This window comes from Astatotilapia calliptera, chromosome 2, assembly GCF_900246225.1.
Source record: "Astatotilapia calliptera chromosome 2, fAstCal1.2, whole genome shotgun sequence".
NCBI classification, from domain to species: Eukaryota; Metazoa; Chordata; class Actinopteri; order Cichliformes; family Cichlidae; genus Astatotilapia; species Astatotilapia calliptera.
In genome coordinates, this window is record NC_039303.1 from 31,980,487 (window position 1) to 32,008,263 (window position 27,777).

General features: G+C 39.4%; 1 protein-coding gene across 2 annotated transcripts in view; it reads right to left on the minus strand.

The window, feature by feature from the left end:
* Positions 1–9,960: 9,960 nt before the first annotated feature.
* The window catches only part of tsc22d3 (TSC22 domain family, member 3), a 32,442-nt gene continuing 14,625 nt past the window's right edge, over positions 9,961–27,777 (minus strand). Inside the window, exons 1-3 of one of the 2 annotated variants that reach the window (XM_026142943.1) lie at positions 12,789–13,513; positions 12,178–12,229; positions 9,961–11,602 (exon numbers count right to left, since the gene is read on the minus strand). In XM_026142943.1, the coding sequence (XP_025998728.1) occupies positions 11,333–11,602; positions 12,178–12,229; positions 12,789–12,913 (447 nt within the window). In that variant the 5' untranslated portion in view covers positions 12,914–13,513 and the 3' untranslated portion in view covers positions 9,961–11,332. Of the gene's footprint in view, positions 11,603–12,177; positions 12,230–12,788; positions 13,514–27,777 lie in introns of those variants that run through there. The other variant, XM_026142935.1, reaches the window with a different exon arrangement.

Here is a 27,777-nt window from a genome sequence, read left to right on the forward strand (position 1 = left end):
TTACATCAAATGTCAGGGTCTGTTTTTTTGTGTGCATGCGCCTGACTGTCTGTGCAGATGTATGTCAGAAGTTTTGTTTGCTCTTAACTGCACATTTGTCTCACATGGAAATGTGCAACCTAAATATAGAGGGCAAAGTATGGCCTGCCACTGTTTGTCATGTACCTTTAGACTGTGGCAACAACTGACATGGCAAGTTTTAGAGTCACTCTATCGGAAAATGATAAATCCCACACAGCTAGCAATTTCAACAACTGTGCATATTCAACGAAAAATAGCAAAAGCTAAACTCGTAGTTTTTACAAATTCACTAGCATTTCCATACATCTCTAATGAATAAAATACAACACTGAAACACAATTGCAACTCTAAAACGATCATTTAAATGAGTATTTTTACAGCCATTTGGGAAATAATCCAAGTAGTACACAGCGTAAACTTGATTTAGCATGCAGGTCCCAGCATAAACCTGCATGCTCACAAAAACATCCTGATGGCAAGCACATAACAAAGGAAGGTATTTGCAAGATTCCTGAAATGCATAAACCCCACACACTGAAAATGTCTTTTGACAAAACAGATGGAGAATAAGGATTAGAGAAACACAAAACCCATCCTTTCAAACTAAATGTAGTGCCACCCCATGAGAGAAAATGACACTAGATTGCAGGTTTTAAATTAGTCAGCTATTTGAGATAACAAATCTAAAGAGGTTGTCTTGAATGAAGTTTAGAAACATACACCCTCCATCTGTTTTCGTCTAGTTATGTAATTCAATGTCTAATTTAGGGCAAGAGGTAGGGTGCAACCTGGACAGGTCACCAGTGTGTTGCAGGGCTAACACAAAGAGACAAACAATCATTTGCATTCAAATACAATCAATACAGTCAATTTAGAATAACCAGTTAACCTAACCCCGCTAACTGCATATCTGTGGATTTTTGGAGGAAGCCACAAACATACCCCTTGATGCAAACTGTGTTAACTAGTTACCTTGTCATTATAGTATCTTCATGTTATCAAAGGCTGTGAAGAATTTGCTGTGTTGGACAGTTTTACACATTATGTAACCACTGATTAACCCTAAAGCCTCAATATGTGTGTGTCAGAGTAATCAGGTTGTGCATTTACAAACAGACTTTTTTGTGTTTGCAACTAAAATATTTTTCTCCTCCAGCTCCAGCATAAAAAAAGCCCATGCATAAAACAAGAATGTGCCACAGGCAGAGTCATGTGCATCTGGCTGTGTTTGTTTGGGTGCCTTTTCAAGGACATTTGGATTGGAGGAAATGTATGCCCAAGAAAGCCCTTATAGTTTATTTTTCATGCTAGAAGGTTTTCTTTTTGACTGGTTCCTGGAATTTGTCTGGAAAGGCCAGAATAATTAGGCCAAATTAAGAACTAAAGTGAAGAAAACTTCATTCAGTTTGCTTGTTTGCAAACGCTAATAAAAAATGACAGTGTTCTACGTTTCTTCTCCAACTTGGAGAGACCACAGGAAAAAACAGGTGAGTATGATTTTGTCCTTTTGCTCATGCAGTTACCAAACAGCCCATCCAAAGCAGTTCAAGGTCTATTTACTTAAGTACTAAGTACAAGAAAAAAAAGGTTATATAAAACATTACACCTGGACATTTGGCTTTGCTTAATATTGCACCATCTGCACTATCTAATGCATGTTTTGATTTTGTATTAGGTATACTGCAGCACAGTGTGGTCACCTGATTAGATGATAGTTTATCGTTTTCATTTCGCTTATAAGGGCATCCAGCAACCGGTGAGTAAAATCATCATTGCTCTGCAGTAACATTTGAAACACCACATAAAGCATAAAATTTGTTCGCACAAACCTGTACATTTGGGGCTGAGCAGCAGACATCATAACATTTTGTGTAATAACAGCGTCATTTTACAAATTGAAAGTGGGAACACGGAAACACACTAATCGTCATTCTTTAATCACTGTATTTCATTATATGAACTAACTGTAGTGTATCACTACTAGAGAAGGGTGCAGCTGTAGATGTGTGATGTTATGACAATTCATCACTCTCAACAAATGAAAACCTATTAATCTACAGAGTTGGCTTCTATTTGATCACCTATATACAAATCATTAATGTAAGTTCAGTCAAGGCCCCGATCACAAAGTACTAGAAGTTTGTTGGCACCATTTGGCCATTGCTGACTGCAAGGGAAAATGTGTATTCCCCAACTGGTTGTTAAGTGATCCATAAAGGTTGCTAGCAGCTAGTCAGTGAAATGAGTGACAAAGAGGGTCCTGTACCAAAAGCCTCCCTGTGATTCCTTTGGTCACCAGGCCTCATGTAGCCAACATGTTTCAAAAGGCACAACCTTTACTTTGAAGGTAAATCTGTTTCTGGCTTGTGCTATACTTTTTGCAGTTTTCACTACTGCTCGGAGAGAGTGAAGACATGTCGGCATCTGCCCTGCAAACTACGGGCAACTGCTACCAAACAAAGCAATCATAAGGAGGTTTTTGATGGTGGTGGTGTTCAGTTTCACCAAATGACTCAAGCAACCACTCACCAACTGGTTAGCCAATAAACATTTTTCCTTAGTGATCTGGTTAACCAGGGGCTCAATGGTCTCTAGGCCTGTGCGACTGGGTCTTTAGCAACTAATTTCACAACGACCGCCATCAACCTTCAGGCATCACTCACCAACACATCATGCAATAAACATTCTTACCTCCCCACAGGTGGTTGTGCACTTGCCCCAACTGTGGGCACCAAAAGTAGCTCAAAGGCATTATGATACATTTACAGCTTGTCAGTCATAATCTGCACAAACACAAACATCTGTCGCAATATTCTGCTTTAACGACCGTTTATGAACCAGAACTGTGTGTGTGTGAGAGAGAAAGCAAGAGAGAGAATGAATGTATATTTCTAAGTATAGATTACAGCATATTTTACATGGCTGCTGTTATTTCCTTTTTGTGGAGAACAAGCATGGCTGCCTCCTGTTCCCTGTAATCAAGGAACCCTTTTATTTGGATTGTTTATAACAATCTTGAATTAAGGTTGAGCCTGAGAAGAAGCAGCATCTGTAGCGATTAGCTGTTGGAATTCAGTACAGCAGTAAAGCAAGCTAAAGGGTGGGCTGACTGGTAATTTAAGAAAAAACATAATTATGTATTACAGATGCCAATAGAAGAACATAAAGATCTGGCACACTAACAATCTTTTCTCATCCACGGCAGCTCTCCAAAGCTGGGGACAGGTTAGATGGCTGTAAACTAATCCTCGTAAAGTTCACAACCCCAGAAAACCACAGGAAGGTAATAAACCATCAGAGAACACACTGTTCTGCAATCCAACAGAAGCTCGAGAGAGGTGCCCTCTCAGTACAGAAGCAGAACAGGACAAGTGTGATCTTTAAGACATTGCATACTCTATTGTGTATGTAGCGCCCAACCTATCATTATACTATTACCACTAATAATTATATAGCAATTTTCAGCTGATTTGTTGCTGTTTTTTCATGCCACTACTCTCCAACATTGTGCAAGGTTTTGGCATCACTATGCAAATTACCTAACTTGTCAGACACACCTGGCTAAAAACTGTAAAGTTAAAACTTTTATTTCTGGTTACCCGCAGTCTGACGTTATTCTGCTGGGTCACTTTCTCTGTCTCACATAATAGTGTTCACACAAAAAATGGCAGGTCCCAATTTTTATTGTAGGAACTAATTTTAAAACATCTGAAAAAGACATGTTGATCTATGTGAGCCGGTTCTTCTTTCAACATTTCCCTTGAGAATTTCTAAGAAACCAGATGGAAACTGTAAGTGCTCACAGTCTTATAACCTGACAGGACAGCATAAAAACAACTGGGCTCTGAGCTAAATCTCATGTGAGCTTTGTGATACACACAGGATGTATTAAAGCAGTTTTTTTGAGTTCACTGATATTCCCCATTTTTTCTCACATTACCCGACTGATTCCTTTATTGTATCATGAAATTGTTTTTATGACCAACAGAGGAAATATGAGACGGTGACAAAGTGTAACAACGGTAAAGGTTTTTAAATTGCACCGAGGTTTATTGTCCAGAACACAAACATTTTCCCAGACTTCATGTAATCATTCACAAGACAGAATTACATTTTTTCCTACAACTGTAACTTCTACATTCACATTTAATTGCGCTGGTTTGAGGTAAAAAATGGGGTTTAATTGCAAGGAAGCTATTTATTGTTACCCAGCACACTATAAAATTTACTGTACTGTATTTAACAAACAGCTGCCATTAAGAGATTTCAAAATTGCTTCTCTGTTTGCCTGAAAATCCCACAGGAGACACTTGGTATGATTAAAAAACATGTTTAAGTATTTACATCACTTATGTGAACCGAATCCAAGTGCAGTTAATGGAGTGACGTTAACATTAGTTGTATTTGTCATACCTCTGCTTTTCCTGCCATTTCAAATGTCAAAAGGTTATTACTGAGTGCAACACATGACGGCCATGTCAGGAAAAAGCACCTCACTGACCCGGTGTCCTATTTATACTTTTCATTTTTTTTAGAACATTTTAAGTTCTGTTGTAAGCAGCAGATTGCTAATCCAAGCAGAGCATACAAAGTTACAATGTGTCACAAAGTTACACATTGTTCAAGCCACTGTGGCGCAGTATGTACCAAACTGTTGAATAGACATATTGTATTTCAGCACTAATCTGTCACAATTTGGTTTATACAACCTAATGTTAGATGTTTCTATTGTTTTATTAATAGGTATTTACACAGATAATATTTGATTGTGTTAATTACAAATTCAGTTATGGCTGCTTTGGCTTTGATCCTGGTATTTTGGTACAATCAATGATGTTTTTCCTTGTATGGAATGTTATAATCCCTGCTGCTCAAAAAACTTAAGAGAACATTTAAATCTCACATCAGATCTTGAAGAATTAAATAGTCAACTTGAAAAGCTTTACTGAAATACAGTAAATGAAATAACGTAACATTGTTCATCAGAAACCAAAATCCTGAGCCCCTTGAGGCCTGGATTTAAAATCACACCAAAACTCTAATTAAAAACTGTTCTAGTGTTCCTTTCATTTTCTGTGCAGTGTATAAATATATGTAAAATGTATTGGCTGAAACGTTTTTACAACATATTCCTCATGCAACTCCAAGGAACTCTTGAAGCAATGAAATTAACTGCAAATTCACTAGTGAAAAAACAACAACAGCTTGTTATTGTGCTTCTTTCTCTTTTTTAGAAAAAATAAAGGTTTTCCATTTCTTCTATGCGTGAACAAGGGTTTCAGTTTAATGGTTATTATTATGAACTGTGTCCCGTGTGTGTGTGTGTGTGTGTGTGTGTGTGTGTGTGTGTGTGTGTGTGTGTGTGTGTGTGTGTGTGTGTGTGTGTGTGTGTGTGTGCTGACATAACTTGTAACCATGGCCACCCAGCCAACACCAGCCCACAGTACACTAAACACATATTTTGAAGTTTATGTATTCATATCAAGGCTGAGTGGCTCGGAGATGTAGGAAGCGATCCCTAATAAACCTACACACTAAACTGTTCTAATCAAAGACTATATAAATAATTCACTCATTTTTGAGGTTAATAATTCAGTATTTTTATTATTTATGGATATTATTTCCAGCTCCTTATTCTACAAATCTACATATTTCCAGTACAGTCTGGAGTTGATTTTCCACACTGGCTCTCCCTCTTGCCATAGGCCAAAGCTTGAGCAGAGAAAGACAGATGTTTACAACACATACAAAATCTTAAAATCTTCTGAAGAACTTACCAAGCAATATTTGTGGTGTATACTAATAAGACTTGATGAAACTTAACAAAGAAAAACAACCATAGACATTTTCATCTACTGTATTTCCACATAAAGCCCATTTGCCGCTATGTTCATCTGTTTCTCTGTGCATGTCAGTGCACTTGATTACCACCTGCTGCACTGTGAAAAACCACAGTACACAGATTCACATTCACTAAATCCAGTGGACATTAACAAAATGGACTAAGAACCACTGGTTTTAAAATGTATTCAGAAGAAAAGAAACAAAAAAGTTCTGAATTTCTCCTTGTCTGTTTTATTTCATTCATTTAGATCAGTGATTATTATATCAATATTTTATTTCCAGCTAAGGCTTTTTATGATTAGCCACTAATTAACAAATCTTATGACTGGTGCATATAATTATAAAAGCACATGACCTGGTCAGTTTTACAGACTACCTTATCTGTATTGATCACATAATGCAAGCATTTTCTTTCTTTGCCACCAGACACATGTCACATATTAAAGCATGACTTTTTGGGGCTTCGTGTGCTGGCTCCTGCTGTGCAGTGGTGCCCTGAACTGGGGTATGACCATGAATCAGATGAATGGTTCATGACCTCGGACCTTTATGAATAAGATGCCGTGACCTGTCTGCATTCCTAAAGTGGCTTTGATCAGGTAGAACAGCAGCTGATGCCCCCATGCAAAAAAACAAGAAGTTGCCAGAGCACTTCCACAGTCAAGATCTAAACAGCAGAAATGCATGTTTACAATGTGTTCATTTTCTTTTGTTATATAACAAAAACATTGAAAAAATGTAAACTTAAAAAAAATGATGAAAATAAAAAACTTGAACACAAACCAAGTGAATCACAGAATTTTAGTGAGCGTTTAATCCCATAATCAGGTCTGCAAATTGAAATATCCTCGTTCATTAAGGAATTCCCAGAAAAAAAAAGGAAATTTTTCAGAGGTTTGTGATCCAAATTTGGATTTGATAAATAAATAACATGTTTATCACATTTTCAAAGACCCACCATTGTCCACTCTGACCACATATTTAATATTGATAATTTAATATTGAAGATTTCTGTTGAGTCCACCCAGACACACGTCTCATGTCTGTATAATAGTACAAATTAAGTGAGAGAGAACAAACATAGCTACATTCATTCACATGACTCAAAGCATAACCAACACTAGCCGGTGTCTCTGATCTGAAATACCTATGTCATGACCTGGATCCAAGGCCATGACAAAACAGAAACGGGCAATGGTGGACGATAAATTTAACCCTTAATCGTGATAATATAAAGCAAAGAAAAAAATAGCACATGTTTAGCAGAAGTATTACCTGCATGTGTAAATGTGGCCATTTAAACATGGTGAAATGTAGGGTGTTGTGGAGGATATATTACAAAACCCCAAAAAACAACAGAGGAACATACAGATGCATGTGGGTGAGGAAGGAGAGCTTAGTTGGATTGGTTTTAGTCTTCTTGAATCCTCAGACTAGGTGCACGAAATCAGATGATTATATCAGCCTAGCATTATTATGTACCTTCAGGAACACAAGGGGAGACTTATTAGCCACATCACCACACACTGGTAGTTAGGCAGGGGCTGTCGCAGCTTGTTTGTCTGCATGGTTGGACTTTGTACATTTGAGGTGGTTCAGTCTCCTGTGTCAATTTACCAATGTATGGGAGAACTTCATATGCTGACACAAAGTCATGATCAGAGAGCAGGGAAAGGATCAATCTAAGCAGTGGTATAATAACTGTGCAGACACACTGAATAATAGAAATGTCAAAATTAACTTGTACATTATTGTTTTTGTCCACCCTGCTTCAGACATGAACAGTTAAACCTGCTTTAAGAAGGTCAAAGGTCTATCAAACACACACACAAAAAAAGCTGAGATATAAATAAAGTCTTTCATCCTTCACGCTACAGTTTTCAGAAGTGCAGAAGCAAAACAGCATTTTTTTTTTCTCTTTTACATAACCATCTGTCGTCAACAATTTTCAACTCTTCTGAACTGCTTCTTCTGGAAAAAGCAGAGCGACTCTTTGTTTGTATTACAAAAATGTGCAGGGCATGAGACTGCATAGCAGTATGACACGGACTCCAAATCTGACGTATTTTTCATTAAACTCTGACTTTAAAGTTGTCGTGCTAAATATGCTGACATTCAGGAGACGCACAAGTTGTATACGTTCGCATGAAAAGCAGTCCGTCTAAATTATCCCCTTGCATGCAACCCCGACCACACTGAGGCAGATCTGACATATCCCAACGCCACCCCCGAATTTCCATCTGGAACAGATGTTCTTTTTTTGTTGTATTGCATAACACTGGTAATCCAACACAAGCTCGTCTCTGGGCCGCCTGGGTTCAAGCAGTCTAAGGATTACTTCCACACCTAAGGTTATTCCCAGGCTTTTAATATTAAAATGAACTCCAAGGGAAGTAGTGTGGAATCACTGATGTTTTGATTTGGACTAGTTTTCTTCCTTTCGTTAGAAATTCCGTTGGAAGCCTAAAAAAGATTTTGAAATGTGGTCAATAAATAAAAGAACCAGAACATGTTCTACAAGTAGACTGGTAAGATTATTACCTTCAAGAGATTAATGTTTGACATACAGTATTTTTTTTATGACAAAATATGATTTATTATAAGGGTTAGGTCTTTATGGATTTGATGCAGTGAGGTATGAATACATAAATCTTCATGGTTAATTTGCCCTAATTTTCCTAAATGAACACATTATTCCCAGAACATAGTGTTTCTAAACCTTATGGTAAATGAAGCCAAAGGTGTAATCAACTTCAGGCTTTTTTCAGCTCCTGCACGCTTTGGTATGCTGACTCCGCCAAATATAATTTTTCCTCTACAGAGCACCAGCCATTAGCACAAGTGTGGTTAAATTATGGCACCACTTCCTGCTGTAGTGGATCCATCATGATGCCTCTTTTGGCTGAAATACACAGGGATTCATATTTGCATGGATCTGACTCTAATTTTCTTGTATAAAAGAAGTCAATAGACACCTGTCTCCAAACTCCTTTTTACATAGTATAAATGCCCTCTGAGTCAATAAACTGCACCTCCCTCCTGTTACCTATTAAATGAAGAATGCATGTCAGACATATTGATCAGGACCCTCCACCTCACATAAAATCGGTTGTTGTGACACAAAACACCTGGAAAGACCACAGTCTCTTGTTTATAAGGAAGCACTGGTAACAATGCCGTGTTCACAACAGTGAAATCTGATCCGTGATGATGGTTGTGGGCCAGAGACATGTCTCCTCATTTCAACTATGCAAGTCTAGTTTGCGTACCAGGGAAGCCACAACATGTGTAGCTGCACACAAGCTGCTGTGACTGGCTGCCAGTCCGTCTGAAGGAAAATGCTTCTTGGACAAACTGTTTTTTCACTCTGCCAGATTCCAATCTGCATGCAACCTAACTATTATTATTTCGCTGTCATTAGCGGTCGTGCTGGTTTTGACTTTGGAAAAATAAAGAGTGAGTAATAAGTTACTTTCTCAAATTGTCAAGGGGTAAAAAAACTCCAACTCTGCGCAGCCATAAATAGCAAACACAAACTTGTGCTGCAGTACCCCAGAGATCCATGCATTTCACAATTTCACAAATCACATGCTGTTTGTCAGACTTCATAAACACAAACAGGGCACGCAGAATTCAATAGAAAATCAATGTATTCAGATACTGAGATGAAGAGGCTACAACTTCCAGGAAAGCCATGCTAGTTTGAACAGAAGTTGAAGGGTTGTTTACTCTGAAACTCAGATGAACGGATTTCTCAGCTGTTCAACTTTTGCCCCTGAAAATAAAGTCTACTGCTGCAGCTACTGAGTTTTTCCTCCCAGTTTCAGATTTCTCCATTACAGAGTATGCAACTTCACATCACGTACATTAAGGAAATCCATTTTAAAGATAGCCATTCTTGAATGTATCCCACTCTTATTACTAAAATTCAGCAACAAAAGCATGTGATGGTACCACATGACATTTTAGTGATGGGATGATATTCTTAGTACTAACACTACCAGCCCTACTTAAAAACTACAGACACTATATAGTATGAACCGAAGGGCAGACTTAATTTAGAAAAAGAAAAAGAGAGAGAGCGACAATGTCAGCTTATTTTATAATGTAAACAAGGTTTATTGCAAATGTGCAGTTGTATCCAAACATCTAGTGAACAACTCTTGAGGATACATTACAGCAACAATACAGTCATCTTTTACAAAACAAATACAAAGGTCAGCTCTAGTTACGACGAAGACTTCTCCCTGTGAAGTTTTGCACATGGTCCTGGTTTGCTCAGCGTCTGCTGTTGTGTGGAAAACATAACGAGTCTTTGGTAGCTAGAAAACAACAACAATAACAACAGCAGCAACTGAGGACAGTGTGAGAATGCGTTCCTCTCTTTCTTTACAGGCACTGTTGTCATGCCATTGTTTTCGAGTTGGCATCTGAGCAGGTAAACAGGCCAGATGCTCGATGACGCTGCTACAGTCAGGAGTGCATCTGCAGCGAGAAATGCAGGTGTCTGCTTGCAAGCAAGCTATACTATGTTAATCTCAGGACTTTTAAACTCTATGTACATTGTAGTTATTCCGTCAAGAGTTAGGAAAACAGATATGCACCATATATTACAAAATAAGAAACGTTTGAAGAAAAAACACAATGTTCCTACTTTACAAACGACTGATTTTTGTTCCAAAATCAAAAACAAAAACAGAGCAGGATTAATTTTCCCCCATAAGCAGCAAGCCCCAACTGCAGGCAATACAAAATTACACTTTTTGAATCATTAACAGTATACTGATCGGTTCACCAGCTCTAAAAACATTAATCTGTACTGACCTCTACCTCTGTTGCCCAGCTTATTCTGTTAATTATTGGTGTTATGCTCGGATGTACACAAACACATCAGCAATACATTGTCGGTACAGGTAAAGTCTTTGTTATGAGGCTGAAATGTACTGCTGCAAGGCTTTTGAGACAAATCCACGCAATGGGGCACCTCTCACTGAGACCTGGAGGGCCGTCTCAGATGGGTTTCCTGTGAGTAATGGAAGAGCAAACTCTCCACACTTTTCCAAGTCAAGCACCTGCAGGGCCAGCCCGATCAACACCTTCTCACCTATTGGAAGGGTTAGGCTAGGCAGGGAAAGCCGCCCTCTGTCAGCAAGTTCTCGACTGTGTCTAGTCAGAACCTTCTCGCTACTCTTAACACTTTCGTCTATATTAGAGGGAACATGACAAAAAGCTGGACGGTATCAGAGGACGGGCCTGACATGGCACCGGTCAGAGCGTCTTCAGTTCTGGTCTGTGCTTATCAGTGTCAACAGTTCGTTTGTGTCCCATCGATCATTTAAAGCCCAGATGCTTCACCTTCATTGTTTTGAAGAGATCTCTGCGGCAGCGATTTAATGACGCTTTCATTCAAATGGAGGTCCATAATTGGAAAGAGACAGTGGCTCTGCCCGCCCCAAGGCAGAGCCACTTATACAGCAGAACCAGTGCTGTGGTTGCAGGTCTGCTGCTGCTGCTGCTGTTCCGGAGTGCCCTGGATGTTCTGATTGTCCAGGGGTAACAGCACATCCGTCGGGATGCGCGACTGGAACTTCTCCAGCTGCTCTGGACTGGCTAGGTTCTTCAGCAGGTAGTTCTCTCTCTCCAGCTGGTTGTTCTTCTCAGCCAGCTCCTTGATCTGTTCCTTGAGGATCTCCACCTCCTCACGCACTGCATACATCAGGTGGTTCTTGACAAGGTCCTGTCATAGCAAAAGAAGAGAGGTTAGTTTAGGTACATAAAACAGAGCAACTGTTACAGCCTGCAAGGCTGGTTTGATTGCTTGCACAGTCTAAAAGAAGGACTGGGTTTGCCAGCCAAGTTTTTCCATTAGAGGATATCTGCTACTATATTTTACTCCTAGTCTCACATGTACTTCTTGTGATCTAGCAGGCACAATAAAGTTCACATGTTACTTAACTCAAAGGTGCACATTCCTGCACGTTTACTACTTTGCACGTCAATAAAGCGTGCAGCAGCCTGTGCTACGGTCACATTGCAGGGACTTCCTAGACACTTCACAGAGCTGATTTTACATAACTGTATTTTGGGCGGTCGTTGATTATAACTGTTCTGATGTATGAATTAACCTTTAGTAAAGAAATCTAGCAAAATCTCACAGTTTTAAGGTCTGGGAGGGAAAATATCTACTGTGATACACAATTAACATTTTAACTTTGTGGTTATTATCACTTTGAAGGAAACAGCTATGCTACTTGTACACTGCATGCATGTGTAATGCATCTCGGTGTAGTGGCTGGTGTGTTATTAGCTTACCATGGCCTGCTCGATTTTGTTGTCGATGGCCACAACGCTAGCACCAGAGGCACTGCAAAAGAGAAGAAATAGAGCCCATTAATTAACATTCTGCAACTTAAAACTCTTCAAGTCACCTCATATTCCACAAAAGAAAAACAAAGAAAACATGTCGCTCCAATTCTGGGAATTCCCAGGGTTACTAAGGTGAAACAGAAAGCATTCCAAACGGAAATGAAAACCGTTTGCTCCGCTGGTATCTTGGCTACTTTTGCCAAACATAAACTACACGTCAATTGCTTTTGGAGTCAGATTAAGGTTTTATTTAGGTTTCAGTGTAACCTTGTTACTGAGTATGCGGCAGCCAGCTAGCGATAAGGCAAATAGGGCAGAACAGATATCTGTTCAAAGTCCACAAAGGCAGCAGAGAGAAACACAGCTCAGCAGAAAGCATTTGGGAACTCTTAACATCAGAAATCGAGCACATAAATGTGTTTTGAACCACCAGCAAAGCATTCAGTATTGAAGCAGAATGAGGAAATAAAAGAAAAAGAACAAAACAGACGAACGTTTGGTAAAACCTCACACATAAATAAAAAAGAACCGTATTCAAGTATTTGATGACCATTTACCTGTTGTCAAGTTTGACCGAAACAACGTCTCCTCCGAGTAAAGAGGAGAAGAAAGAGATGGAGAAGTTATGCAACTGGTAGACGGCAACCTCCATTGGTGTTTTAGCGAACATCTCCGTGCTCATGTTGAGTACCAGACTCGTTTGGATAATATTTCTCGCCACGTTTGCGGCTGGTTGATCAGCTAAATAGGGATCCGGGTTTGTTTCGTCTTTAGCAACGATGCACTAACTCGCTTCGGGCTAAGCGCAGTGCTGTGTCGGGTTTGTCAGCTTCGCGGATTTTTACAAGCGACTGTCTGATGCTATTTCTGCCACCGGCCAGTATTTGAACGACTGCCGTTCTGACGTCACATGACGCGTGCATGAATTAGTCAAATAAGCTGAGAAGGAGGGGTGAAGGGAGGGGGGCAGTTTTTTTCTTTTTGGTGCCTTCCAGTGTCATGAGCAAAAAACAAGAACAGTGTGAGATTGATAAACAGCCACGACCTCAGCATTTTTGTTGTTTTTTTGACATAATAGTTAAACCATAGGTCACGTAGTGATCATTCAATACCTTGATCATAAGATTGGCTGTAGCATTGATTATGTGTTTGGTCTTCATTTAACTACTTTTTATGTTTTTTTTCCTCTGCAGGTTCAGTATAATCAGGATAAGCATGATGCAATGACGTTCAGAACTAATAAAAATCCCAAATCCCCAAAGTGATGCATTAATTTTGCATCCTTCCTTTTATCTGTTTTATCAGATCATTAACATGGCTATATGATAATTATTGCATATATATATATATATATATATATATATATATATATATATATATATATATATATATATATATATATATATATATATACCTTATATATATAAGGTATATAATACTTATCACTTATATAAGCAATCATAACCCTTTAAAATGAAAGAAATATAAGCTTGATGTGGGTCTTGAATCACTTCTCATCAGTAAACCTTTTTGATAGTTTAGCCGTGCACCAGTTAAAGCAAAGCAGTCACGATAAACAATTAGGTTTCATTACCCTTTTAGTAAACAGTTACTACTCCAAATGCCGAGCTTAAACGTCAGCATTTGAAGGCAGCGTCAGCTCTGCCCCGCTGCTGAACTTCTCGTGAGTCTCTGCGAACCCACAAACCGAAATCCGCAAAGCTGCAACAAGTAGTAGAAAACAAACTATCTGAACACGTTAGCCTGCACTGTTACTCGTTCTTGCAGCAAATTAAAACCCTCGATTGATGTAAATAAAGCCAAAAAGTTTTTCCTTATACTGTCATATGGCTAATTTATTAAACGGGCTTATTTAACAAGTGATTTTTAATGTGACTTCTTAGGAAGATTGTTTTTTTTTTAATTTCTTTTTTTATCGAGTTACTTTACATGTCAGTACTGACAGTGTTACCGACATGTAAAAGAAAAAAACCCTCGCATTTTGTTCACATGACTGGTTGATGATACTCTGGAGTTTTTCACAGTATATGCTCTAACGGAATGTCCTGCACCATCCACACGTACCATATGCACATGTATAGGTACTTTTCCGTCCTATCCACAGGTAAATTTCCAATCAGTCTATGTCTGAACTCTACCGGACTCTAGTGGTGAAAATGTAGACTACAGTGCACTTGGGCAACAAAATTAATTAGAGGGAACCTGGTGTTTCCTTGGGAATTTTCCGTACACCGTACATTTCCAGGTTGTTTTTCCAGTTCTGGAAATTCTCAAATGGCATTCTATATTTATAGTTAAGGACTTAGCTCCTACTTGTTCATATGGTATATGCCTACCACATCATTTCTTGTTCCTTTTAGTTTTTATCACACTACAGTCCATTGTCTCAGCCAATAAACAACATACTGCAGGATATTTAATGGGTGATCTGTACCTCTATAGCAGAGGTGGGCAATTAATTTTCCCAAGGGGCTCACTGGGAAACTGGGATTGTTGTGGAGGGCTGTACCAACAAGCTTTTAAAGTGATAAAATTAATATTGAGCAAAATTGAGTTCAGCTTATTAGTACTACCCTCCACAACAGTCCCAGTTTCTCATGTGGCCCCCTTGGGAAAGTTAATTGACCACCCCTGCGTAGTTACATTAAGCATCAACAACCTCTTACCGGAGTACATCAATTTGCAACGCTCTCTAAGCGAGACCTTTTCGAACGGGCATGTTACCACATGAAGCTCAAATGCATCCACACAAAGCATAAAATAATAAGTCATTTGTCACATAGGATAACTACAAAGGATACAGAGAGAGAACACCTGCTGTCATCCCATTTTTTCCATCGCATTACCCACTGCTATTATTGCGTAATAGACCTTGTTTTCGCTGCAGGTTTTAATAGCTTTAATGTAATTTCCCGGCACTTCTCAGCTGTCACATTATGTTCCATTTTGTTGTTGCAATTATCTGATTCAATACTGATAATAAGCCAATTACAATTTTATTAAAGAGTCTCTGCATAACAATTCTTCTACAGGCACATCAACTTGTGGAATATTCAACCATGGATAACTTTTATGCAGATTCCCTGCTGAGGGGATCAACTCTATTAAATTTTGCTCATTCATAATCCACATCCTTTCAGTCATATCTTTCAAAAGGATATTAGGTCTATTTAAATAAGGACAGAAAAAAAAATTAGGATGTTATCTGAATAAAATAATTCAATTATGAGTCCAAAGATATTTTTTGCATGATCACACATGCCTAAAGACCGTGGACCTGCATTTAAAATATTAAATAATCCCAGACCTCTAACTTTTTATAACTTTAAAAACCAAATTCCTTTTTTTTCCTTCTGTTTTTTTGAAAGAGGAGAAGAAGGAGTTGTGTTACATAACAAAACAATTAAAGTGGTTGGACTTCTGGTTGGACTAACAAGGCTTAGCAGAAAGCACAGTGACTGGGTATTAGGGCCCATCGTGCCTGTCGTCTCAGATTTCGTGCTGCGACAGTTCAGCTGCCAGGTTTAATATCCAGCCCGCTTCGAGCAATGGGAGACAGGTGAATTACCCTGCCCAGCAGTGATAGTCCCATTTTGGAGGAAGGAGTCACAGCGAATGTCTTCAGCTGAGATGCACAGATAGGACCTACACAGTGGGGAGCCTTCCAGCACAGTATAACCAATGAACCGCATTAGGTAAGATGATCACAGTGTAAACTGAGTCTCCTGCTTTTCCTACTACAGAAGCTTTAGAATCACTCTGATACAAATTTAAGTGATGGAAAATATTGATTAAATTCCTCCTTTCAAGAGGAATACAGATTTTTCCTGCCTTTTCAAAAAATAAATACCCTCGTGTTTCCGTGGAACACCTAATGCCTAACAATTTCGGCGTGTGCCCAATTCAGTGAGTCATTTTGGAGCTAGGCGATGGCCCACAGTTTCCATCAGATGTCTCCTGCGCAAGAGCCAACTCCATTATATAATACCATGATTCATCTGTACTGATGGCTTCAAAAGAATAAGGCCGTCACATAATACCAGCCTTCCAGCTTTTTGTTATGAACAGCATTTTAGGAGTTGTACTTTTTCCCCGTCAAATTGAAGCTATTCATAATACTGCAGAGAAAATATATACAGAAGAAAAATTCTTTTTGGGCCAATTAGGAATGCATAGCGTGGATAAGAGTGTGGCCCGACAATACTCGTGCATGCCAAAGGTTGCAGCCAGAGGCTATCTCAGAGGAAGCTGGCAGTGTGGGCAACAAGAACAGCTACAAACAATGAATACTGAATTCACACTGAACTCATTCATACACTAGGACACCCAGAGGCAGTCGTTATTATCTCATCACCTCAGACTCTTGAGCCATGAATAACAATAGGGCACATGGCCTTGGTCTCTCTCATGAGATGTTTCAATAAATTCATGCCCTGGTATTGAATGTAACATTTCTTTATGTGATATATTGTGCAGGCAGAGAGTGATGACAGGATTGACACTGCTATCCAAGGACTGGTAGTGATATCACTTTTCCCGCTTTCAGTGCCGCGGGCACAAAAATCCATTTTTCAAAGTCACCACGAGCAACAGTCCAAAATAACACCCCAAACGAACGTGTTACTCTAGTAATCCCCATAAGTACATCTGATAATGAGCCTGAAGCTGCAGCATTTTCTTCTAGTGCTGTTTCTCACCACATTAGCAGATTGAACATTATGAAAACTGTAACGGCAATCGTTTCATTTAAGGATTGTAACTGCTGAAAATACTGCAATGACAACTCTATATCATTTAGATGTTGACAAGCTGCCAGCCTCCAGAGCTCGTCTTCTCTTTAACCGCCTTTGGCGTGCGCATCTGTCACCGACACATGTTACTGTCGAGCCTGGCAAATGTCCCCACACCACAAGCAAGACAAATTCTCCTACTGTCCTCGGCCGCCCCCACTTACCGCCGATCTGGCCTCTTGAACAGACTCGGTGAGTAAGGGGGTGAGTAGCTCATAGGTCTCTCAGGAAAGTTGAAGTGCTGGTAGTGACAGCAGAATCTCTGGGATTGTTCGGCCAGCCGGAGGGCGCACACCGACCTAGGGGAGGGTGGCCGTGCCCCAAGAGGGGCAACTTCAGCAGGACGCGTCTTAGACTGTCCCATTCTGGCTTCCAAATGAAGAGGCTGTTCAAGAGTCGAAAGCCCTCTTAGTGTTAGCTCACTGTTCTGCTGTTGTTTGCTCTCAGCAGCTGTTTTCTCAGAGCACAAAGAGACAATTGAGGTCTGGCGAAACCTCTGGATATGCAGCCATAGCTGTGAGTGCCATGCTCAGGCTGACACTTGTATGATGCGTCTCCAATCTGGCTGAATACAATGGCCTCAGAGTTACAATGAAAATGCCAGTTTGCTGAAATGGCGCCAGCGGTTTCATCTCTAAATCACTGGAGTGCCTCTTTGAGGCAAACAAAGCAAAAGGTATTTCTCTGACTGCACCTAAAGGGAACAATCATCATGCCTGTCTCCTTACCTCATGTAATCGGCCATAATAAGTGCAATAAAAATATAATCGGGCCATTCTCCTATGATGTGAAACAAACTTGTTAATGTAATGAACCTTTACACCACAAAACAAGTTTTTTGGACACCTCATTACACAACTCCTTGTAATTTGCATATAACTTAGCTCAGCTGCCTCTTATGCAACATGCCTTATCATGTACTTGAGTTAAAAAATCCCAAAGTACTTTTAATTGCTGGGTTTGTCAACTGCAGTATGCTTTCATTGTAATCAAAGGGTGTAAATGTTTGAAGAGCTACTGCTGTTGTTAAAGGTGTAACACCAAAATGAACCCACGCTTTGCATAACTAGTTTCTTTTTAATTTGACAGCTCCATGTAAGTGTCTCGCATGTCTGTCTCCATTTAATCCAGTCTGTTGACAAGACATTTGATAGTCTGTAGACTGTGATACACAGACGAGTGTGGTTTTACACAACAGGACAGTATGTGAAACCAGTTCTTCAAGCAAATCTCCAGTGCATATGTAGGGCTATCAGACAGAAAGCTTCATCCATCTTCATCCAGAAATGGGAGTCTGTGGCATATTTTAAGGAAATAAAATATAAAGGCAATAAGCTTTTAGTCAGCACTGATAATTTGGTCGGTTAATTTTACCACACTGCTTGGAAATTAACAAATTGCCATCTATATTTCCTTGTAGCAGAGGAATTTCGGGTTAACTCAGTTCACAGTGTCAAACAATCACAGATCTCTATCAGCATTCAGGGTTGTTTTTCTTGGACAGCTTTCCTCCAGATCTGCTTACTTTGCTGTACAGAGCAGTTCAGGAGCAGTTCATGTTAAATCTGTAATATTTAATCACTGTGTATTCTGCAAGGTCACGCAAGGAAACCTGCTTTCCTACAGTTTTACAAGGTCACATTTGTGCAGCTCAGGGCATTTTTGTCCTGTAAGGTATGGATTACGTATCCCACTTAATGTAGTGTTTACTTTTTATGTAACCCCCTGACATATTTCTCAATTTGCCTGCAGTAAGCAAGAAGATGACAGTGTGCCAACCAGTTTTTGAGCCCCTTGCTTTTGTTTTTCCGCCACACCAAAGGTGCCCTGTAATTACATGTCTCGAGAAAGTAATCTTCCTACCGACCAGACAGTCGATCATGTTACAACATGTGGTGTTAAGTAACTTTAAGAAATTTGAATAACTGTGTTTCCCCGACTCTTAAAAGAAATGAACAGAATAAGAATGAGCTTTGGGGAAAAAATGTAAATATGACTTTTGCTGTCGTATAATTTCAGAAGAGCAGTGATGATGTAAATCCTAGATTGATTTTCAGTGAAACAGAAAGAGGAAAAAAGGAAGAAATTACACACCTGGGATATAAATATCAGCCACCAGCTGCTGTATTAAGCAGGTTTACTAAATTACAGGCAAAAAAATAAATACCAACTTTGAGGGGATTACTTATCTACATTAAAGGCTTTAATTGTGATCTTCATAGTATAAAGAAGAAACATTTCTTCGCTTGTTTTTTAAAAGCCCAATCTCACTAAATCAGAAGCTACAACAAACAGGTGTGTGTGTGCGTTCGTGAACATGTGTAGTCCTCGCCATCTGTAGGGAACTGTACCTATCTGATTAGTCCCTTGATAGAGAACCTCCTTTGCTTTATAACAGCTGTCTGGGTGCTAACCTGTGTTCATTATCATTAAAAAGACAAGACAAGGACTACCGGCTTAATGCAGTTTCCCACGGCAACATAAAGGTCCGTTTGAATGGTTTGCTTACCAGAAATTGTTATTATATTTCATTTTAGCCAATACATAATTATATTCAGTTCATTTACAGTAGCTTTCACCGTAACTAATAGAAGAACAGGCACTATTGTAGAAATGGTGATGTGCAGTATATTGCAGTTAACAAGCGTGGGGACTTTGCAGCATCTGGCACCAGAATGCAACTCAGCAGAAGTCAGACAGCTTCAGGCCATAATGTAAAGATTTACCTTGTATTCTAACGAGCAACATGTTCCGGCTAAATTTACTGTGAAAATACTGAAGTAGAGCGGAGGCCCAGAGGACTGTGTTAAGGGAATATCACAGGTGAAACCCTGTCAGGCAACATTCATATCCCAGCCCCAAATCTTCCCCCCACAAACAGTATGTTCGAGTCAGTAGCCCTTAGGATTCCCATCTGTATTTTACTGCGTTTACACTGACATTGGCAGAGGAGAACACGCGCACACACATGCAGACACACCATATTGTTCACTCTGAAAGATGGCAAACTCTCTGACTAGTATGGATGCAGTTTAGTGATCTCTCAAAACGCTACAGGGGTGCAAACTGGAAAGGAACTATGGGTCTACCCAATACTATATTCTGTTCAGTTGATAATGGAAACATTTAAAATAAAAAATATGTATCCAAGACAGATAAAAAAAAACATTCTGTGTTTACGTGAAAGTATGTATATATTTAAAGACTGGATCTAGTGGATGACACTTCGCATGGCTGGATCACATCCCAGAACAAAGGGTTGCAGAGTTCACTGCCATTAATCTGTCTAACTATGGAATGCTGACATCGGACTAGATATGGGCACAGGCTTCACTGAAATCCACTGCAGTCTGGTGGATCTGCAGCAAAGTTGACTGTTACACACATTCATCCGTTGATACTAAATGATAGTATCAGGTTTAACTTGTCAGGAGTTGGTTGGATTTACTGTCAACCCTATCAGCAACTAGAACATTAGTAAGCAATTAGAAATGTGATTTTAGCACAGGATGTTCATCATAATCATGGCTGTCACTGGCAAGCATACAGTATAAGTAAATACAGTTAGAGCTATAAATGTTTGGCTAATGTCACTTTTTTAATTATATCTCTGTACACTAGCATAGTGAATTTTAAATCAAAGCTAAGATCTGACTGAAGTGCAGACTTTCAGATTTAATTCATAGGTTTTGTGAAAAAGTAGTTTATTAACACTTTATTACTCCTAATAATTTCTATCAATAGTCCCCAATTCCCAGATGTTCAAAATTAGTTGACCAAAATAGAATCATGCTAAATTTAAGTACTGTGTTTAATACTTAGAACAAAATTATTGTAGTTAAAGACAACCCGTGGGCTCTGTCAGGTCTTCAATAGAAACCACTTTCATCCACTCCTTGTTTGTCTGTCTTTCTGTTTTCACTTTTAACTTTAATAACTGAAAAGCATGATCTAATGGGCAGAGATCAGGTGACTGACCTGGCCACTGAAGAATATCACATTTCTTTGCCTTGAGAAACTCTCGGGCTGGTTTTGCAGTATGATTTGAGTCGTGCACTGTCTGATCAGTTATAGAGCAACTGAGTGAATGTGAGCAGAGAGAATACGCCCATACATTTCAGAATTCATCCTGCTGCCTTAGTGATCCAGTTCCACTGCCAGCCATACATGCCTATGCCACACAGATGATGCATTGATGTTTCACATCATGAGCTTGTTTCTCTCCTTCTCCATTGTTTTATATTCCCATTGAACTGATACAAGTTCATTTTGGTTTCATGTGTCCATCCTCTTTGCAGACCTGTGAAGACTCTCAGAGGTTTTCTGGAAAGGTTCTTCTGGCTTTCCTGTACTTGAGTGTAACTAGTGGTCATGAAATATCAAGGGAAGGGGCCTCACCTGGCCATGAAACTGTCTGTAATTCGTGAATGTTTTTGCTCTACCCTTTGAGTTAAAGCTGAAAATGCACTTCAGTCACATTTTGACTGGTTTGAAATTTACTGTGATGGTGTAAAGAGGCAAAATTACAAAAAATATTTTATTCTTTTTATAAGATAAGATAAGATAAGATAACCTTTATTAGTCCCACACGTGGGAAATTTGTTTATACTTTATGGACTAGAATAATGAGCAGTCTGCAGCTTTTTAACAATAAGGAAAAGATGAACCTCTTTTTCTTTTTAGCTCACTTTCACATGCATGTTTTATAGTATCATTATTCTTTTCATCTTCTTCAAACTATTCCTCATATTCATGTTACGACCTTTCATTTTATGTATATTCTTTCTTGTGATTTCTTCATTTTTCCATCTTCGTCGCTTTCCAGCTGAGGCTGAGCTAGCTGAGCTTGCAGCTGTGTGACCCGAGTCACCAACAACTGGGACAACACTGGAGGGAGCTTAGGCCTCATTGAGCCATCCTCTGGTGTGTGTTTATGTGTTTGCTTGTGTTTTGCTTGCCTGTGTGTATGCTGATGAATCCAGTTGGTCACACGTTTGCATACGTGCATACTCGCGCGCGTATGACCTTGTCAGCATGATCTGGATTTAACTGGATGATGGACACCCTGCTAACTCTCACTGTCAGTGTCATCCAAACACTGAATCGTTCCCACAGACTCCAGCAGGCTTCTCCGCTGAGTATTAAAGCTAATCCTTTGTCACCTGCGACACGACGATGGAGCAATGACAAAGTTCCCACGGATAATTTGAAACAAGTCATTCCCGGTCATTATGACAGAAAAGCACATTTGCAGCTTTAACACAAACGAGCATCAAACAAACCGCCTTGCAACAAAATGGAAAATAGTTTCCAAAGAAATATGTCGTAAGTCTTTCAAAAGAACTCGAAAGAATTCTAAACCTTTTATGTTGCCTCAGTTACTTTATGTTCTGAGGGGTCTCTTACATCTGTTATTCAGCTATTATTCATTTTTTAGATTCTTTTAAACTACTAAATACAGACATTTGCTGTTTTTTGAAAGAAAATATCAGATAAATCATCACTCATTTCTTGGTAAAATTACTTTGAAGCTAAGACACGGGTGCTTTCTCCTAAGTTCCTACCATTAGCCTGAGGAGGTTCCATCGCAACCTGCTTCACCGATCTCTACAAGCCCAACGACCTATATTATTCTCCTTTAACAAGACCACATGAATGACTCAGATCATACAAAACGCTGTATATCAAAACAAAGATGATAGAATAATGTGTAATATATCTGCTGTGGGTGAGATGTGCAGTTTACCCAAGACTTTAAATCACCTTAAAGGTAAAATAGTTTTTTCAGTGTGTAAAAGAATATATCATTATTAAAGCTACTGCTTAAGCACACATACTGTTCCTGGAACAAACACCTACACATACACATGCAGGCTACTTCACACTACTGTAAGTGTTCCGACCAGAAATAGTAACGCAAACAGAAACAGGGCGAGGACCGCTTCTCATTTGTAATGAATGTAGGCCTTTAATGTTCCCTCCAGGGATCTTACCCGGTATTTGTGTTATAGCTTGAGGCAATGCTATTGAAAACTCTGACTGATTGCTACAGACTTGGAATCGGTGGAGCAGCTGCATGAAATTAGGCTTGTTTATATGTAAATAAGTCCATAAATATACCCAATCTTTAAAGTTGCATTAAAGGCATTTACTGAGGAAAGCCACATTGACTTTTTTCTCAAAGGGAAAGCTGATACAAGTGCAGCTGTGAAGGGAACTCATGTATATTCAGCACCTAATTTGATTCCCCCCCATTCCAAATAGTATCACCAAACCATTTAACGTTGAAGCCAAGAAATCCACAGGGGTATTCAGTCTGTGCAGGCTCACAGAGGTATGGCGTGGATCAAATGCGGGAGAGAAGCGCTGAAGGGTGAGAGGACACTGTGTACACAATATTTCCTCAGCCTGTCTGCATGGTGAGAATCTCATGGACGGCCTGAGACAGACGAGGACAAGGCCAGATGTGCTGGCCACCGTTGTACTTCAAAGAAAATATTTTGCAGTTGAGTAGAAGCCTTATCTTCTTCAGAAGAAAAGCTGAAATATATATATATCCTGATGAAAGTTAATGGGAAGTCTGTTTAATCAACAGAGAGATCCTAATCTAAGTATTTAAACTAACACATGGATGAGTAACGGGGTACTATCATGTTAAAACACTCTGTTGATGTGTTACTGATAGTGTATCAATTCTAAAAGGAAGCATCTTTTTGGTAAGTGATGGTGTGAGCATGCATGTATTTGTATGTATATTTACATGAAAAGTATTGAAAATGGATCATAGCTTTGAGCATGTTGGCATCTTTGCAAAAAACATATAAGTTTTTTTTTTTTGTTATTCTAGGCTCCGTGAATATCCAATCATCACACCCTGTATTTATTGTATTTATAGTTTGTCATGGTGTATTTATTATATTTATGGTGTAAGTCTGCCTTAGCTATGGAGATGCCATTAGGACCACTCATTAAGACTGCAGTTGAACTTGTGCTTAAAGTTTTGTACAGCATTTGAAGCCTAAATCTTCAAATGTGGCACCAGTGAAAGGGAGGTTAGATAGGCCTTTGATAGATGTCAGCATCCCATCATTTAATTATTGTTTACATTTTGAAGGCAAATCAAATTCTGAGACAACCTCAAACACTTGTTTTTTTTTCTCAGTTCAGCAGAATTTATATTGTAGCACAAGAGCACTTATTTCAGGATGTGACTCAGCCAGGGGAAGGATCTACATCCACTCTGTTGTGTGATCCAGATTTAATGGGAACACAGTGATATGCTGGCACTGTGCTGCGATTGGCTGAAATGTTGTTTGTGAGTTTAAAGGAACCCCAGCCTATCCTGCCCTCAAAGAGCCAAAATGCCTGCCCCTTATACAGAGATGTAAGTCTTCTAAACAGATAAGAACTTGACTTGACAGGATATGTGGTGACATTGATTAATTAAAATAAACGCAACGTGATGTGATATCTTATCGCACATTAAAAACAAAATGATATGAACCAGAAAAACATAAACATCTACAGTGTTACAACATGTTGCATTGACAGAGTTTAGGGGTTTTTCCATCCGCGTGGGAAATGAGGAAATTTGTCTTTTTACAGTTCTTATTAAAAGAAAACCCTCTTAGTAACTGCTCAGTTTGCATTCTGACAGCAGTTTTCTTTTATTTGTTGTCATCTTTTTATTGTATGTGGAAATGGTTGCCATAAAGAGCTTGAAACCAATCAATCATCGTCTTAGATTTTTACCCACACAAAGATTCTTTTTAAATAACCTTACAGCAGGTTCACGATGTCTTTAAAGAGAAAAAACAGGAAATATGTCCACTTAAGTGACTCTTGAACTTGAAGCCGGTCACAGTATGCAAGACAAATTGTCTATCTGCAGTGTCATTTTCCCCGTTTCCAAGCTGCATTCAAGAGCGTAAACATGATTTGCCATTCCAGTCATTGTATCAAGACGCAGGTAAACAATCTAGGACAAACTGGCCCGCCTCCAGCGTGTACCAAAGGGTTCCAAAGTTCACTTATGAAACTGGAGAACACTCTGTTCTGCACGCACACACCACACAGGTACTGCCACTGGTCATACTTCTGCGCATGTGAAGGTGTGCATTCAAGCATGGATGCCAATAACGCTAAAAGATCCCTACATATGTATGTATGCAAGAAGGACAAAAGTACATCAAGATAGAAAAGCAGACCTACGCAGAAATCAATGTGCACATGCATAAAAAACACAGGGTCACTAACGAATGCCAACAAAGCTAAGACACACACACAGACAGACAGAAAAGCATGCCTGCGTACTAGACACTCTGTCGCTGTCTGAACATGCAGATTTATAGAGTTTGGCATACAACTTCTTTCACTTTTAAGGCACCAGAAAGAAAAGATCTTTAATAATTGGGAACCTTTCATAAGACCGAGGGTTTTCACTGAATGTTGTTGGGTGATTAACAATTGGATTTTAAATGCTCAAAGTTCAGGTCTAGGAAAAGTGGCAGTCTAATCTGTGGTTTTATTCACTGCTATCAGTGACTTTAGAAAACTATTTTAATAGTGCACAACAACCGAACATGTAAGACAGTGATTGCTATGCTTGTGATCTTTTGCAATGAACCCTGACGCTGACGTAAAATCTTTAATCAGATCTGGCCTATCGACAAGGAGAAGTGCGTAAGAGTCCTTTATTGTTTTGAAGATGGACAGATTTGCAGACATAAGCAATGTTTGGGAGCCAGTAGAAGCTGTCACCTTATCTTGACAGCTCACATCACAGAGTTCAAGCGCTGATGTACGAGGCTTCCCACCAGAACGGCAGTGGCTCAACTTTGTGCAGATGCAGCAAGGTTGGGGGAAACACAAAGCAGAATAAAGCATGTGCATTGTAATTTAGGAATGCCATTTCTCTGTGCGGCAGAAGGTATTCAGAAAGAACTGAGGCAGATCATAGGGAAGACTGCTAGAGGTGAGTGAGGTCAAACACTCAGGTACCGCATTCCAGCAAAGCATAGTGTTCCAGGGCTGTCTTTAGCCTCGGTCCTGCAACAACTGAAAAGCATGCTGCTGGAACAATATGCAAACTCTGAGTTCAGCTTTGTTGTTGCAAACAATTACAGCGCACAAAGCCAGGTATGTCCTAAGATCTTTTCAAAAGACCTCTAGGTATCTCACAATATTTATTGACTACAGACATTCAGTACGTCCATCTAAATATGCTGAGTAATATTTAAAATATATAGTTAAAATTCAAAATGGCAAAATCAGATCGGGCTGACATTTGTTATTGGTTTAATAATCATAAAGAAGTAAAGAGTTGTGTTCCCTTTTTCAGCACCTGTCATTCTTTGTCTTTACAGTAAATCCACACTTTAGACAAACAGAAAACCAGTGTCAGTAAAAACCAAATATGATATTTTTGAGGAACTGTTTCAGGAATTTGCAGAAATGAAACAAAATCCTGTATTCCGCAGGTTCCCATGATAACTCCTGACCTACATACACGTGCACACACACAGTCACACCATTATCACCGGTTTCCAGCCTGTGTGACTGATTGTTTTCTTCACACTCCTTTAATGACTGTGGTGTTCTCACGAAGACTCTAATTACATTCTGAACACAAAGGCGGGAGCACGGCGTGGTGCCTGCAAGGTATCTGCGCACCTTTACGATGCAAAAGCACCTGACCAAGCCAAAAACGTTATTTCAGAGAGACGTACATGTAAAAGCAACTTGCCAGAATGTGATTAATTTAGTAGTGTAATTTTTGTGTCTTGTCTGCCACCTTGTGCACAGTCCTTTGTCCTGCCGTCTGTGTCTTTAGGCTCTTTGTGTCTGTCTCGCTCCTCCTCTTTTCTTCCTCTCTGCCTGCACTGCACACCTCCTCTAACAGCTATTGTTATTCCTGTCCTTTCATACAGTCTCAGAGCAGTAAATCCTATCTGACTGGTATGCTTTGGGACGGCCTAACCCTGACTCTGTCTTGAGATAATTATCCTGTCTCTGACCTGTCTAGTCATATTCGTGTTGTCTGGTACGCAGTCACCTTTTTTTGACACAGGTGTTGCCGTGAGAGGATAAGACAGCCCATTACATAAAGTATATGTAACTGTGACCTGCATATGGACAAACAATGGGAGGGGTTAGGGTGAAAGAGCATCCGCCCTGTGCTCAGTGAGCTTAGCTATTTGTGTTGACTTTGCAAGTGTACCATGTCTGGCCTGTGTTCCTGAATAAAGGTGAACACAAGTGATGCTGCCCAGTCACGTCCTTTCACGCTGTTGTTAAAAACATAAAGCAAATCTGTCGAAAGGGTGAAAGCATTCAGCAACCTATAGATGTTTTTTAGACTAGAACCCCCGAGAAATTAAACACAAAAATACATGAATGAGCATGTATCATAATTTACTTCAAAAATCCAAAATATAATTGAAGGACCGATTTACATTTGCAGGATTTGCTCAAAAAGGAAACTGAAGCTACAGAATCTTAGCTGTAATATGTTCTGCTGCTTTAATATTTTATACCCTTTCAGCTCAAAACAAATGCATAACAGACACAGGAACTGGTCTGATGACAAGAACTCAGGGTATCACCTTCCATCAGAGCGCAGTGCACCAGTTATTATTTGTCTGCACTCTGCCGTCTGGGGACAGGACTTTACTTTCTATTATAGGCAAAGCACAAAGCTACCAGACACCAAAACAGGAAAATGTAAAAATGAGGA